General features: G+C 36.3%; 1 protein-coding gene and 1 pseudogene across 1 annotated transcript in view; both read right to left on the bottom strand.

Moving 5' to 3' along the window:
• Positions 1-355: 355 nt before the first annotated feature.
• Positions 356-1,308, bottom strand: LOC144251240 (protein-L-isoaspartate O-methyltransferase domain-containing protein 2 pseudogene; annotated as a pseudogene).
• Positions 1,309-1,312: 4 nt separating this feature from the next.
• The window catches only part of LOC144251247 (broad substrate specificity ATP-binding cassette transporter ABCG2-like), a 75,898-nt gene continuing 63,457 nt past the window's right edge, over positions 1,313-13,753 (bottom strand). Inside the window, exons 10-14 of the mRNA XM_077794272.1 lie at positions 10,717-10,776; positions 10,011-10,125; positions 9,297-9,449; positions 5,158-5,181; positions 1,313-1,405 (exon numbers count right to left, since the gene is read on the bottom strand). Of these exons, the coding sequence (XP_077650398.1) occupies positions 1,313-1,405; positions 5,158-5,181; positions 9,297-9,449; positions 10,011-10,125; positions 10,717-10,776 (445 nt within the window). The remainder of the gene's footprint in view (positions 1,406-5,157; positions 5,182-9,296; positions 9,450-10,010; positions 10,126-10,716; positions 10,777-13,753) is intronic.

Raw genomic sequence — 13,753 nt, 5'->3', positions numbered from 1 at the left:
CTATGCAGCGTACATCCTGTCAGATCATGTTTAAAGAAATCACAGCACTGAATCAGAACTTTAGAGACACAAAGAAAAAGAAAACTACGACACGGATCAGTACAGCAGTCCCCTTCCCACGGCATCTGCTCCCAGGAGACACCTCAGACGGTAAAATCAGACTCCAATCGGCTCTTCCTCGCTTTCTCCCTTCAAATAGAAGTTTATTTTCTCTGTAATAAAGCAGGTAGTATTTCAGGGGGTCTGGCAGAGGGAGGCTCAGGACCTTCTGGCGTAGGAAGTTCACTGGAGGGTCTGGCTTGGTCTCTGGCAGGGTTTTCTCTTCTTCCCTCCGCTCTTCTTCCAAGTCTTCACAGCTGTTGTCATCGGAGGGGTTGGAAATACGACTAGCAAAGACCTCTTTGTCCAAAAAGACAATTGTTTCCATTCTACGGCGGCGGACCCTCCTTCGTTTACACCGAGGTGTGTTCTTCAGCCCACTTCCACTTCTGCTCGCTGCTTCCTGATGAATGACCTTCTTGATGGTGCCCCTGATGGCAATGCGGGCCAAGTCCTGGAGGCTGCGGACAGCCAATGGTGGTAGCTGGACAAGTCTGGACTTTCCTGACTCCGAGTGGCAGGGCTGGACCAGAGGAGCGAAGGAAACAGCCAGAATCTTTTTGGTTTCCCAAGCAGAAGGGCCTATGCGCGTTATCTTGGTCAACTTCTCCTCCAGGGGCATGACCAGAATTCCTCCAACCTTGAGAAGACTCTTCATGTACTCTTCATGTTCTTTCTGCACACCTGCCCCACAGTACACCCGATCATACTGAGAACAATCTGGGGAAATCTCCAGGCAATTGCCAGTAACAAAGGAGGGCTCGCAGAAGTCAAACTTGTCGAAGCTATCACTTGTTCTGATGAAGAAGTCCAGTTTCTGCTTTGCATACTCTATAACATCTGAATGTAGCTCCACCCCATGGTTCACACCAAAAGGACCTAGAATAAGGCCCACCATGGAGCTGAGGTAGCCAGTGCCACTGCCCAGGTTCAGAAAGCCCAGGCTGCAGATCCAGGGCCTCCATCACCTCTGAGTAGATACATGGGGCGGAGAGGTGAATGTTTCCATGCTTCCATGCCAAGTCCTTGTAGGCATTTTCTTTAAACTCTTCAAGATAATAATCTGCACGATCGATAGCTCGGAAAGCCTGCTCTACCAGTTCCGTGCGGATATACTGGGCTTCCTTCAGATTATCAATCAGCTCATCGTTGTCCTCTCCAGCACTCACCGCACCGCCCATGTTCAGAATTACACTCAGGCAAGACTCCACGCTCAGCGGCCCGCGGGTCTGGGCCGCCACTGCAGCTGCTCGGGCGCGTCCCTGGCGTCCGCGGGCCAGACGCCGCTCCGACCTCGGCCCCACATCTGGAATTTGGAGTCTCCAAACAGATGATATCCAAATGCTACTCATGGCCCTTGATTGGGTATTATTAACAAATGAACTATAAAAGACATTTGGGTACCTTTATCAAAATGTCATATGCTTGTACAAATATGCCACAATGGAATCTATTATTCTGTATAATTATTATAAACTAATAAAAACAGTTGAATATAAATATAGAGTTGATGCTTAATATTAAAAGTGCTACACAAATACATGATATTACCATTACTATCACTCTAGTTAATTTTATATATCTCCCTAAATAGATAAAAACCTTCAAAAGAAAAGTATACTAAAAATGTAATTGCTTGGAGTTTTAGGAAACCTTTCCCTACAGGAGATTTTTCTTAAATTTTTTCTCTAAGTAACAAATTATGACCAATGTCGTGGAATCTTATGGAATTCAACTTTTGACAAGCTAATCAGTATTGAAGAGGGGAATACAATGAATAATTTACAAAGGAAAAAGTCAACAAGATACTGAATGTCAAATGTCTGTCCTATTTTTTCATCCTCCTTTTATATCCTGTTGATCTACTTACCTGTAAAACAAAACAAAGCAAAAAGGATTTTTAAGATTAAGAAAACCTTAAAAATTGGGAACTTAAAAAATGATTTGTATTAAATCTTCATCAATCACGAGTCTAAAGCAATTGTATATTGTATACCATGATTGTGACAAAAAATATGGACTTAAACCAGCTGATTACACAGAGACACTTTTTAGAGACATTTTATTGATTGATAATGTGTTGATAAGGTAAGTAAATGTACTTATTTCCTTTTGTAATTATGTGAGAAGAGGTAAACAAATGAGAAATCAAAGAGAAAGATGTAAGAGTCTGGAAATAAAAACAACAACAACAAAAAAGACTGGAGAGAATGAGAAAAAAAACTGTGAAAGGAAGAAGAAAGGCTTTACAAAATAACTTTATCACTCCACAAATTAGAAGTAACTCCAGAGGTAAACAAATATCATTTGGAAGCCCAATTACAACAAAGTGAATCACAGCACAAGAATTATGGAGTCCCAATCAGCTCACACAGAAGGAGGTAGTGAAGGAAAAGCAGAATTAAGATTTGGGTGACAAAACAAATGCTTTAAGATGCAATATTACAAAGTTTGAGACCTGGAGAGACTTGATGATAGGTTACTAGAGTAGAAAAAGAGCACAGAGTCCCCTAACCTAAAACTGAACCAGGTAGGTAAAGTGGGACGGGGCAACAAAGAGAGAAAGGAGGGAGCAGAAAAACTCTTAAGCTCACCCACTTAAAAACAAGTAGAAAAGCAGACAAAATTTAAAGTGTAACAGGAACAGCAGGGTTCTTAAAACCAAATCTGAAAAGAAAACTGAATTAGAGTCCACAGTCCTTCCACCCCTTAAAGTTATCCCTTAAATCACCATGGCCATTTCCCATACCTAGACAGCTGCATTAAAGAACACAGAGTTCCTGTGCTCATAGAGTTTCTGCATTCAGTCAGTCACCAGGATCCTCACCACCACTAAAAGAATCTGATAGAGGGTAAGAGGTACACAGTGACCCACGGCACTCATAGTGACACTCCAGATTCTGCATCCTGAACTCCTACGCACAATAAAAACAACCAACATACAATACTGCACCCTCCAAGCAGACAACTTCAAGCTCCTGAACTGACAAACCAGAACTGCCTGGTGGAGGTTCACAGCAACTTGCAAATTGGCTCCTATGCCCCTGTAATATGGACAGATCCACAGCCAAAGAATGATGGTAATTTCCTAAATGTCCATACCCCACTGAAATCTAAATCAAAATTCAACAAGGTTTTTCTTTGCCTAAGCATGGTTTACTATAAACAACTCTAATATTAACTTTGATAATATATAGAACACTTTAATTTGAATGATAGTTGTTACTCAATAACTAACATTATACCCTCAACCCATATGATAGTATTTCGTCCAATGGTTTAAAGCATTAATTGGAATCAATCCTATCTCGCTTTTCTAGCTCTAGCTGATAAATGTTCCTCTTACCCCTAATTCATCTTCTTACCTTATTTGCTACTATTTCAAATATACAACATCTATTTCTCTCTATAGCTGGGTCTGAATTACCCTTTTATAACTTTACTCTCTTTTTCTTATTTTCAGTATCTCTTTTCCTTCTCCATTTGCCCAATCTTTCTCCTTTCCCCCATTTAGCCCTCATTTAAGTATAGTAATTTTACTAAATTAAATACCAATTTTTTGGCCTGTTAGAGAAGTTTATTCCAAGTTTACACTGGATTTGAGGAACCATAAAAAACAAATAGCAAGAAGTTTTAGTTTCTCATAAGGTTGAACAGCATGAGGCTTAGCTCAGAAGCAATCATAATAAAGAGGGTGGCACCTCTGAAAGTAGTGCTGATATTGGGATGAGTAGAAGTCAAACATGGTATAAAAAATAAAAAATCAATATGTGGATATTCAACCTACCCAGGACACTTGAGAGAAAGAAACTCACAAAATAGTCCCTCCCTTAAAAGAAGAAGTGAGAATTATACCCATACAAGGGTAGACATACAAACAGTATGAAGACAAGAGAATGAAATACCCCAAATTTTATATAATGCTTCAACTGACTTCATCAACACTATAGTAGAGGAAATGTCAGAGAAATAATTTAGAAAGTTCATAGTTAAAATGTTCTATGACCTAAAGGAAGATGTAAGAAGTAAAACTGAAAGAAAATACAGGAAGTAAAGATTATTTCAATAAAGATTAAAAAAATTCTGAAAAGGAATCAAATGGAAATGTTAGAAATGAAAGACTCAAGAAACCAAATTAAAAACTTAAATAAAAGCATCATCAATAGATTAAACTACTTCAAAGATTGATTTTCAGGCCTCAAAGATAAAGTATATAATCTTGAAAATAAAGCTGATGATAAAGAAAAGAGGTTAAGAGACCATAAATAAAATATTTTTAAAAATGTGATAACATTAAATGACCAAATTTAAGATTCATTGGGATACACGAAGGCTCTGAAATTTGAGCTAAAGGGATGCACAGTCTTTTGAATAAAATAATACTAGAAAAATTTCCAAACCTTAAGAATGAGATAGAAATCCAAATAAAAGAGGCATAAGAATTCCAATTATAGAAAAATCACAATAGATCCACTCTAAGACACATTATAATGAAAATGCCTAACATATAAAATAAGGATAGAATTGTAAAAGCTGCAAGAGAAAAATGATTGGTCACATTTAGAGCTAAACCAACCAAATTTCAACCCATACCCTGAAAGTCAAGAGGACTTGGAATAATGTATTCCAAGCTCTGAAATAAAATTGATGCCAACCAGTAATTCCATAGCCAGCAAAATTAAGCTTCAGAATTGAAATTGAAATAAAAACCTTCCATGATAAACAGATAATTAGAAAGCCTGACTTACAAGATACACTCACAGGAAAATTTTATGAAAAGGAAATGAAGAATAAAAATGATAAGCAGATAATCACTCCCCTGGAAAGCCGGGGAGAAAAAAAAATGATAAGCAGCATAGGAGTGAAGTGTACAAGTAGAATAGTCAAAAGAGAATCAAGTCCACTTTAAACATTAGAAATAAAACAAAATGAGCATAAAATCATCTCTAAATAACAAATTTGAAGGTAAATGGTTGAAAATCTTTAATCAAAAGATACAGGTCGGCAGATTGGATTAAAAAACAGGACCCAACATTATGCTGTCTCCAAGAGACTCACCTTACAGGCAAAAACGTCCACAGACTGAAGGTGAAAGGATGAAAAAGACATACCATTCAAATTTTACTCATGAACAATCAGGGGCAGCTCTTTTCATATCTGATAATGTGGACATTAAGACATAATAAATCAGAAGACACAAAGAAGGTCACTTCATGCTGCTTAAGGGAGCATATCAAAAACATAATGATTGTAAATATTAGTCCCCCAAACAAAAGAGCATCTACATACATCCAACAAACAAAATTTTTGATTTAAAAAAAATGAAATCAATATTATAAATCAACAAAACACTAATACTAGGTGATTTTAACACACCTTTATCATCACTGTATAGATCCTTCAAACATAAACTAAATAAGGATTTTACAGAATTAAAAAATAAAATTAATAAGTGGAACTAATAGTCATCCATGAAATATTTCATCAATCAATGACTTGTTTCACTTTCTTCTCAATAGCACATGGAAAATTTTCTAAAATAGACCATGTTTTAGGTCATAAAGCAAATCTTTGCAAAATAGAGAAAATACCTTGCATTCTATCAGATCATAAAGAAATGAAGTTAGAAATCAATGATAATATTTAAAAAACCCACTTTAACACCAGGAGATTAAATACTACACATTTGAATGATGAATGCATAGTAGAAGAAATCAGAGGAGAAATAAAAAGAATTATAAGTAAATGAGAATAGTAATACAACACATCAAAATCTCCAAGTTCATAGCATTGAGCTCATATATTATAATAATAGAAAGATAACAAATAAATAATTGAACATTACATCTCAAGACCATAGAAAAACAAGAACAAATACACCAATACCAAAATCAGTAGAAGATAGGAAATAATTAAAACCAGAGCAGAAATCAATGAAATTGAGAATAAAAAAAAATGACCAGAGAGATCAACATAAGAAAGAATTGGTTTTTTGAAAGGATAAACAAGATTGATAAACACTAACAAAAAGAAAGAAGGCTAAAAAACAAATTCAGGATGAAAAAGGAAATATCACCACAGAATCTATTTTGAAAATGTATATCCCAATAAGCTAGAAAATCTTGACGATGTTGACAAAAACATATTAAAAAGGTAGTGCATCAAGATCAAGTGGGTATTATCCCAGAGATGCAAGTTTGGCTCAACATACAGAAATTGATAAGTGTAATTTGCCATATAAATAGACTTAAGGACAAGAATCACATGATAATGTCAATAGTTGCAGATTAACCATTTGAGAAAGTACAACACCCATTCATTTTGAAAAACTACAGACAGAAGAAATTTAACTGAACATTAAAATGCTATATATGACAAACCCAATTCCAACATTATACTGAGTGGCGTAAAACTGAAATCACTTCCTCTAAAAACAGAAACAAGGCAAGTATGCCCACTTTCACAAGTCCTTTTCAAAATAGTTCTTGAAATTCTAGCCAGAGCACTCAGGCAAGAGAAGGAATCTGTAGAAATGCAAATGTGAAAAGAAGAATTCAAATTATCTCTGTATGCTGATGATATGATACTACTATATTTAGAAGACTCAAATAACTCCAGCAGGAGACTTTGAGAACTCATAAGTGAATTCAGTAATGTAACAGGATACAATATAAACACTCATAAATCAATCATATTCCTATACTCTAATGATGAATCAACTAAAAATAAATTAGAAAGACTATTATATTCACAATAGTCTCAAAAAATACTGGGGAATAAATCTAACAAAAGTGATGAAGGAGCTCTACAATAAAAAATATTGAACTCTTAAGAAAATAGCTGGGTTCAGTGGTGCATGCCTGTAATCCCAGTGGCTCAGGAGGCTGAGGCAGGAGGATTGTGAGTTCAAAGCCAGTCTCAGCAAAAGTGAGGCAGTAAGCAAATCAGTAAAACCCTGTCTTTAAATAAAATACAAAATAGGACTGGAATAAAGAAAATAATTGAGGAAGACCTTAGAAGATGGGAAAATCTCTCATATACTTATATAGGTAGAATTAATATTGTCAAAATGGCATTCTACCAGAAGCATGTACATATTCAATGCAAATACCATCAAAATTCCAATGACAATCTTCACAGAACTATAAAAAGCACTTATAATATTTATTTGGAAAAATAAAAGACCTAGAATAGCCAAAGCAATCCTAGGCTAGAAAAGCAGAGCAGGAGGCATCACAATACCAGATCTCAAATTATAGTACAAAGCTATTGTAACAAAAACAGCTAGCACCAAACAGGTATGAAGACCACAGAATAGAATAGAAGACACAGAGACAAACTCACATAATACAATTATCTTATACTAGACAAAGGTGCCAAAAACATATGCTGGAGAAAAGATAGCCTTTTTAACCAATAGTCCTGGGAAAACTGGAAATCTATATGGAAGAGAATAAAATTTAACTCCAACTTCTCACCCTGCAAAAATGTCAACTCAAATTGAACTGGAGACCTAGGAATTAGACCAGAAACCCTGCACATGCTAAAAGGAAATGTAGGCCCAACACTCCAACAAATCAGCAAAGGAACTGACTATTTAAATAAGACTCCTAAAGTGCAAGAAATAGAATAAATTCAGTAAGTGGGATGGCATCAAGTTAAAGTTTATGAATGGCAGAGGAAAGAATTAAGAGCATGAAGAGAAAACCTACAGAATGGGAGAAAATGTTTTCCATCTGCTTCTCAGGGCATTGATATCCAGAATATACAAAGAATTTTAAAAAAAATTAACACCAAATAAATAAATGAACAAATCAGTAAGTGGGCAAAGAAATTAAACAGACACTTCTCAAAAGGAGAAATACAAACTCTCAATAAATACATGAAAAGTGTTTAATATCTGCTAATCAAGGAAATGCAAATTAAAACTACATTGAGATTTCTTCTTGATCTTTAGAGTGGCAATTATCAAGAATACAAGTAACCATAAATGTTGATTAGGATGTGGAAAAAGGTACATTCATACATTGTTGGTGGGACTAAAAATTAGTGCAACCACTCTGGAAAGCAGTGTGGAGATCCCTTTAAATACTAGAAATGAAAACATCCTTTCACCCAGTTAGCCCACTCCTTGATATATCCAAAACATTTAAAATCATATACTATAGTGATAAAGTCACATCAATGTTTAAAGCAGCACAATTCACAATAGCCAAGTTATGGAATCAAACTAGGTGCCCATCAAGAGATAAATGGGCAGAAAAAATAAAGTGGTAAAAATATGAAATGGAGTTTTACTAAACCGTAAAGAATGGCATTATGCCATTTGCCAGTAAATGGATGGAATAGAAGTCTATCATGCTAAATGAAAGTAACCTGTTCCACAAAGCTTAGGTTCAAATGTTTTCTCTGATATGTGGAAGCTAATCCAAAATAAGAAAACTAGAAGAAAGTTCAGTGAGGTAGAAAAAGGAGGATGAAGAGGAGAAGGAGGGGTGAGATAAGGAGAGACAGTGGAATGAGTCTGACCAAATTTTCCTATGTGCCTATATGAATAAACAACAGGGAATCTTCCCATCATGTAAATCCAAAAGACATTAATTAAAAAAAAACTATAAGTAAATAGCTGAAGTTTCATTAGAGTAGAGGGAAGGATACAGGGCAGGGAGGTTAGAAGGGGAAGCAAAAGCATTGGGGACTGAACCAGAACAAACTATATTCAGTGCTTTTCTAATTATGTCAAAACGAATCATAGTGTTATGTGCAACTAAAAAGAACCCATTTTAAAAAAATCCTTGAATTCTTGTCATTTATGAAACACAGAAGTGTATAGAAAATCATACAACAATGTCCCCCAGAAGAAGAGAGGGAGAAGAAAAGTAAAAAAAGGAAAGAAATAAACAGCAACAAGAAAAGTGCAAAGACATCAAATGATCTGTGTCTTGAGCAATGAGGGTGGGCTGTTCGGGGCTGTCTCCACATAGACCAACTCCACCCCAGGATTAGATCACCATTAAGATTATTTCTTCACTTAATTTACCCCTTTAAAGTAGGAATCTGGACACTTCTTTTTATAACTTCAGAAAGCAGCCAGTTTTGACCACACACATCTTAGGAAACTTCTGATTAAGGTCATATTGCCCACACAGGGAAGTCCTCTTTCCTGGTTATGAATCTCTCAGGAATTTTCACATTACCTTGGAATCTGCCACTTCACAGAGACCTAACTTTTCAATGACCTTTTTGATTCGCTCATTTTTTTCCTTCTTTGACATAGTTGTTGGAAGTCGAAGAGAAGCTGAGAACCACATGTTTTCTCTCACTGTCAGGGTGCTCATCATGACATCATCCTGAAGGGAAATGTGCTTTCAATGAGTCATACTGAGTCTTTTCCAAGACCATCACTCCAGCGAATGTTTAAGTTTATTCACAAAAATAACAAACTCATGGAAAATTTCTAGGTAATGGTGAACTTTCAACTCTAAACATTTCAGTGACTCCACAGAGCTTTAGAGCCCAGGGAATAATTTTCCTTCCCTATCTTCACACCCAGATGGAGCACAGGTGATTATGGTGACTTCTAAGCACTTCCAGAATACTTTATATGAGGATTTCACAGGGCATCTTTTAGGAGAAAAAGAGAAGTGAAGGAAGGGCAAAAGGGCAACAGTAGACCCTTTGGAAATGATTCAAAGTTCGAATTGTTACCATTGCCTACAGGTTCATATTCCAGATCCTTTCTTCCTCTCCTTTTAACCTCTTTGTCAGTCTTAAGGGAGATTACGTAAATTCGGTGTAAATAAGATTGGATCCTTGAGCATGTTCAATTGGAAGCATGGTATACTACAAGCCAAGGCTCTTGCCCATATAGAAACAGGGGAAACCTAAAAGGAAAATCCACCCATACTTACTTGTACCACATATCCTGAATTGCATTGGAAATTGTCAGGGTGAGGTACTTCATGTACCCTAACATTTTCATATAATACTCTTGGTTCTTTCCTTGCAGCTAAGATATCTAATAACCTATAAAAGGACACACATGTTGTGAGATTTTTCCTTACTACAAAGGTCACATCTCTCAACTATTCTGAATCCAAATTCTGTTCAGGTTAGAAAGTGAACTAGCCAAAATATTCTGTGGTTTAACATATGTGCGTACATGCACGCAGACACACAAATTCTTACTTTTCTTTATCATGTGGTATAAGAAAGCCAAAAAACATTAAAGCAAGATATCATTGGCTTATCCAGTACAGATCTTCCAAGTGACCCTCACCTTTATGGATCCAACCCAAGCAATAGGAGCCTTTACCTCTGAGGTATGTCCCACTGAGACCTTCAGCTCCTTATCTACACTTTTAATATTATTACCTTATTTTCCTTTCTCATTATCTCATAACAAGGTCAACTGCTTTGTGCTAATTACTTTATCATGCTGTGTTTGTAATGCTGAATTTAATAAGAATTCCTGGTCTAGGATTAAAACCATAAGATAGTCCAAATGCACATTATCCACAAGACAAAAGCCAAGACATGAAAAGAAAATGCATATGATTTGTAAAAGCACACAGAAACAGCACCAAAAGACTTATTTGTGCTTTCTGTTATACTCACAATGATTTGCCTCCACCTTGGGGTCCCACGATGGCATTAAAGCCAGGTTTCATGATCCCACTGTAAACACAAAAACATACTGATTCATTATTTAACTTTTTAAAGAGTTCTATAGGTTTAGGGGCTACACTGAATATATTATTGAAGGCTAATGAAATTGCAGAAATATAACAAGAACCAAATTTTAAGGAAAAAATCATTGGTTAAAAATAGTCTAGTATACATAGGATATGAATCACTAGTCAAGACCTATGAAAGAAAAGCCTCAGATCCTTGAAAATCCCTTTCATTTATTTATGAAGCCATTAATCCCTAAATGGAAATAACACATTCTATATCAACAATCTGTGAAATTCTTGTAAATAATCTCCATTCCTCTTACTCCTCTTAAACAGCTTCTGAATAATGTTTGATGATCAGCCTCTTCAAATTCCCTGGCCTGTTTCCCAGTCAAGAAACACACAATTAATAAATCAATGATTTGTAGACTATCAGGAGTAGTGTTCTCACTTTTAAAATCTAATCAGAACAAAAGAATCAATACATCTTAAATAAAAATAAAAGACTGGAATAAAGCACTCTAGAGTATAAGAAACTATCACCTGTTCTTCACATTTGAGAAAAACACCTTACCAATTAAAAAAGCAAAACATGCCCTAGGATAGATGATTTACTGCTTTGTTCAGGATCTGATAAATGGACTGGAAAATGATCTGTGTAGAATTAGGAGACATCCCTCTAGCATGGATGTCCTTTGGGGATGTGCAGGCACAAAACAGATACAATTGTGCTTCAATCTAATTAAGTGTGTATGTGAGGGTAGTGAGTATTCAGATAGAGAAGAGGGGGTGATGATGGCAGTGTTGACTGTGCTAAGACCCAAGATGAAGTCAAATAGGCTGAATTTTGTCCTAAATATAAGAGGTAAAACTACTAAGAAAATTAAATGGAGGAAGGAGAACTAAGGGCAGGGACATTGCAGATGCACAGGAATGATCAAAGAGCAGTCTGACTTAGCCCATTCAGAACACTGGTGTCTATGCCAGTCTCTCTTTAGAATTGCTAGGTACCTCAAAATGTGTTCTACAGTGCCCCACAGCACTCACACCACTAGGACTTTGGCATTCATGGCTGGTGCCACTTAATTTGTCTCACAATGATACTAGGGCAGCTGGGGGCTGAGGTGAAATGTACCTTTCACTTTGCTTTTTACTAGGAACAACTCACTCAATGCCTGAACTAATATAATGAGAGTGTGATAAACCAGGAACAAGATGTGACACAGAAAATTCTTACTCTTTTGGTAACCTTCCTCCCCCAGTGTAAAGACACACAAATGACTGGGTACATCTGGGGGTGAAGATCAGTGCTAGCATGGGTGTTTAGCATGTATAAAGTCTTGGGTTCAATCATTAGCAAACTCCCAAATTAAAAATGCTTGGATACATTCTCAAAGTGCATTTGTATACAGTTCCTAATGATCTTCTTTATTCATATCTACCTAGAAACTGCTTCTAAAATGAGTAGGAAAAGCCTTCTTATTCCCTAAGTCTTCATTCAGTACCTGGAAAACTTCCCAGGTTTTTAAGATATGTACTCAAGGAAAGATCAAGCCATCCTCAATGATTCAACCAAAACCAAATGTAAATATGTAAAGGCAAAGTATTTCACAGGTACCACTGTTTGGTTTTCTTTGACACTAAACCCAGTGTTGCAGAAAATGGTAGTAGTGTAGTTTCCCAAATGCCACAGTTCCAATGTGGAGCAGTAGCTAATTCCATATCCATTGAGGCAGCTGGAAAGGATGAGCAAGGTAAATGAACCCTCACACAGAAGTGTATTTTATATCTATTCAACCTGCACATATTCAAAGCATGGTACAATCACTTCTTTCATCACAAAATCTGCAGGGACAAACATATTTTAATTACTGTATTCACAAAGGCTTGTTAGCTTTTCATAAGTCAAGTCTATCTAATATAGTAAAAGATCAAAGCCCGTTATCCACCATTTCTCTCCTTATTCTCCTAGTCAGGATTTCCTAAACCAACACGAGAGAGACAAGAAGTAGGCAAGATAGCAGGTGTTGCTGCATGGACAGAGATCCCATCCTAATACAGTCAAGGCCTCAGCCCAATCAGCCCTCAGATCCTCACCATTTCTTTTCCACCCATGCCTCAACATTTTCTATGCTATCTTATCACTTCCTTGATCTGAAGGGAGTTGATGGCATTAACAAAGAAGTATAAAGTCACATAAAAAATATCTAGAAAAGAGAATGAATGTCTAATTCCATATAGATCTGCAGCCACATTGAGTCAAAGTACTCTTTTATAACCACTCTCCAGTCTTGGGGAGCCAGGAAAAAGTTTTTGTTTTGTTTAGGAAGAATTTTTCCCTTATGACACAAACAGAACTTATAGCGATGGTATCTATGCAAAGCCAAATTCACATCCTAACATCATATATGGGAATCAGAGACTCACAAATATCAGAAAAACATTGATACCCATAACGGTCAGTATCTGAACTCACAGAGGTACATGTGGTAGTGATAGGTTACATAGAAATACCCATTGCCCTCCTACTCTAGATCCCATTTCAACATTACACTTTGAGTTCTGAATTTGTTGTGAGATGAAAAGAATAAAAATCATAATTGCCATGTACTTTAAAAATATAATTATTTATTCCCAAATGACTTAAAATCATCATACTACAGTGACACAACCACATCAACATTTATAGCAGCCCAATTCACAATAGCTAAACTATGGAACCAACCTAGGTGCCCTTCAACAGATGAATGGATAAAAAAAAATGTGGTATATATACACAATGGTATATTACTCAGCCTTAACGAAGAATGAAATTGTGGCATGTGCTGGTAAATGGATGGAGCTAGAGAATATCATGTTAAGCAAAATAAGCCAATCCCAGAAAAACCAAAGGCTGAATGTTTTCTTAGGTATGTGAATGCTAATTTACAATAAGGCAGTGGGGGTTAGGGAAAAATAGAGTGGACTAGACAGAGGGG

The sequence above is a fragment of the Urocitellus parryii genome (genome assembly GCF_045843805.1).
Source record: "Urocitellus parryii isolate mUroPar1 chromosome 10 unlocalized genomic scaffold, mUroPar1.hap1 SUPER_10_unloc_3, whole genome shotgun sequence".
NCBI classification, from domain to species: Eukaryota; Metazoa; Chordata; class Mammalia; order Rodentia; family Sciuridae; genus Urocitellus; species Urocitellus parryii.
Note: the sequence above shows the minus strand (reverse complement) of the source record. Positions and strands in the feature narration are given on the sequence as shown.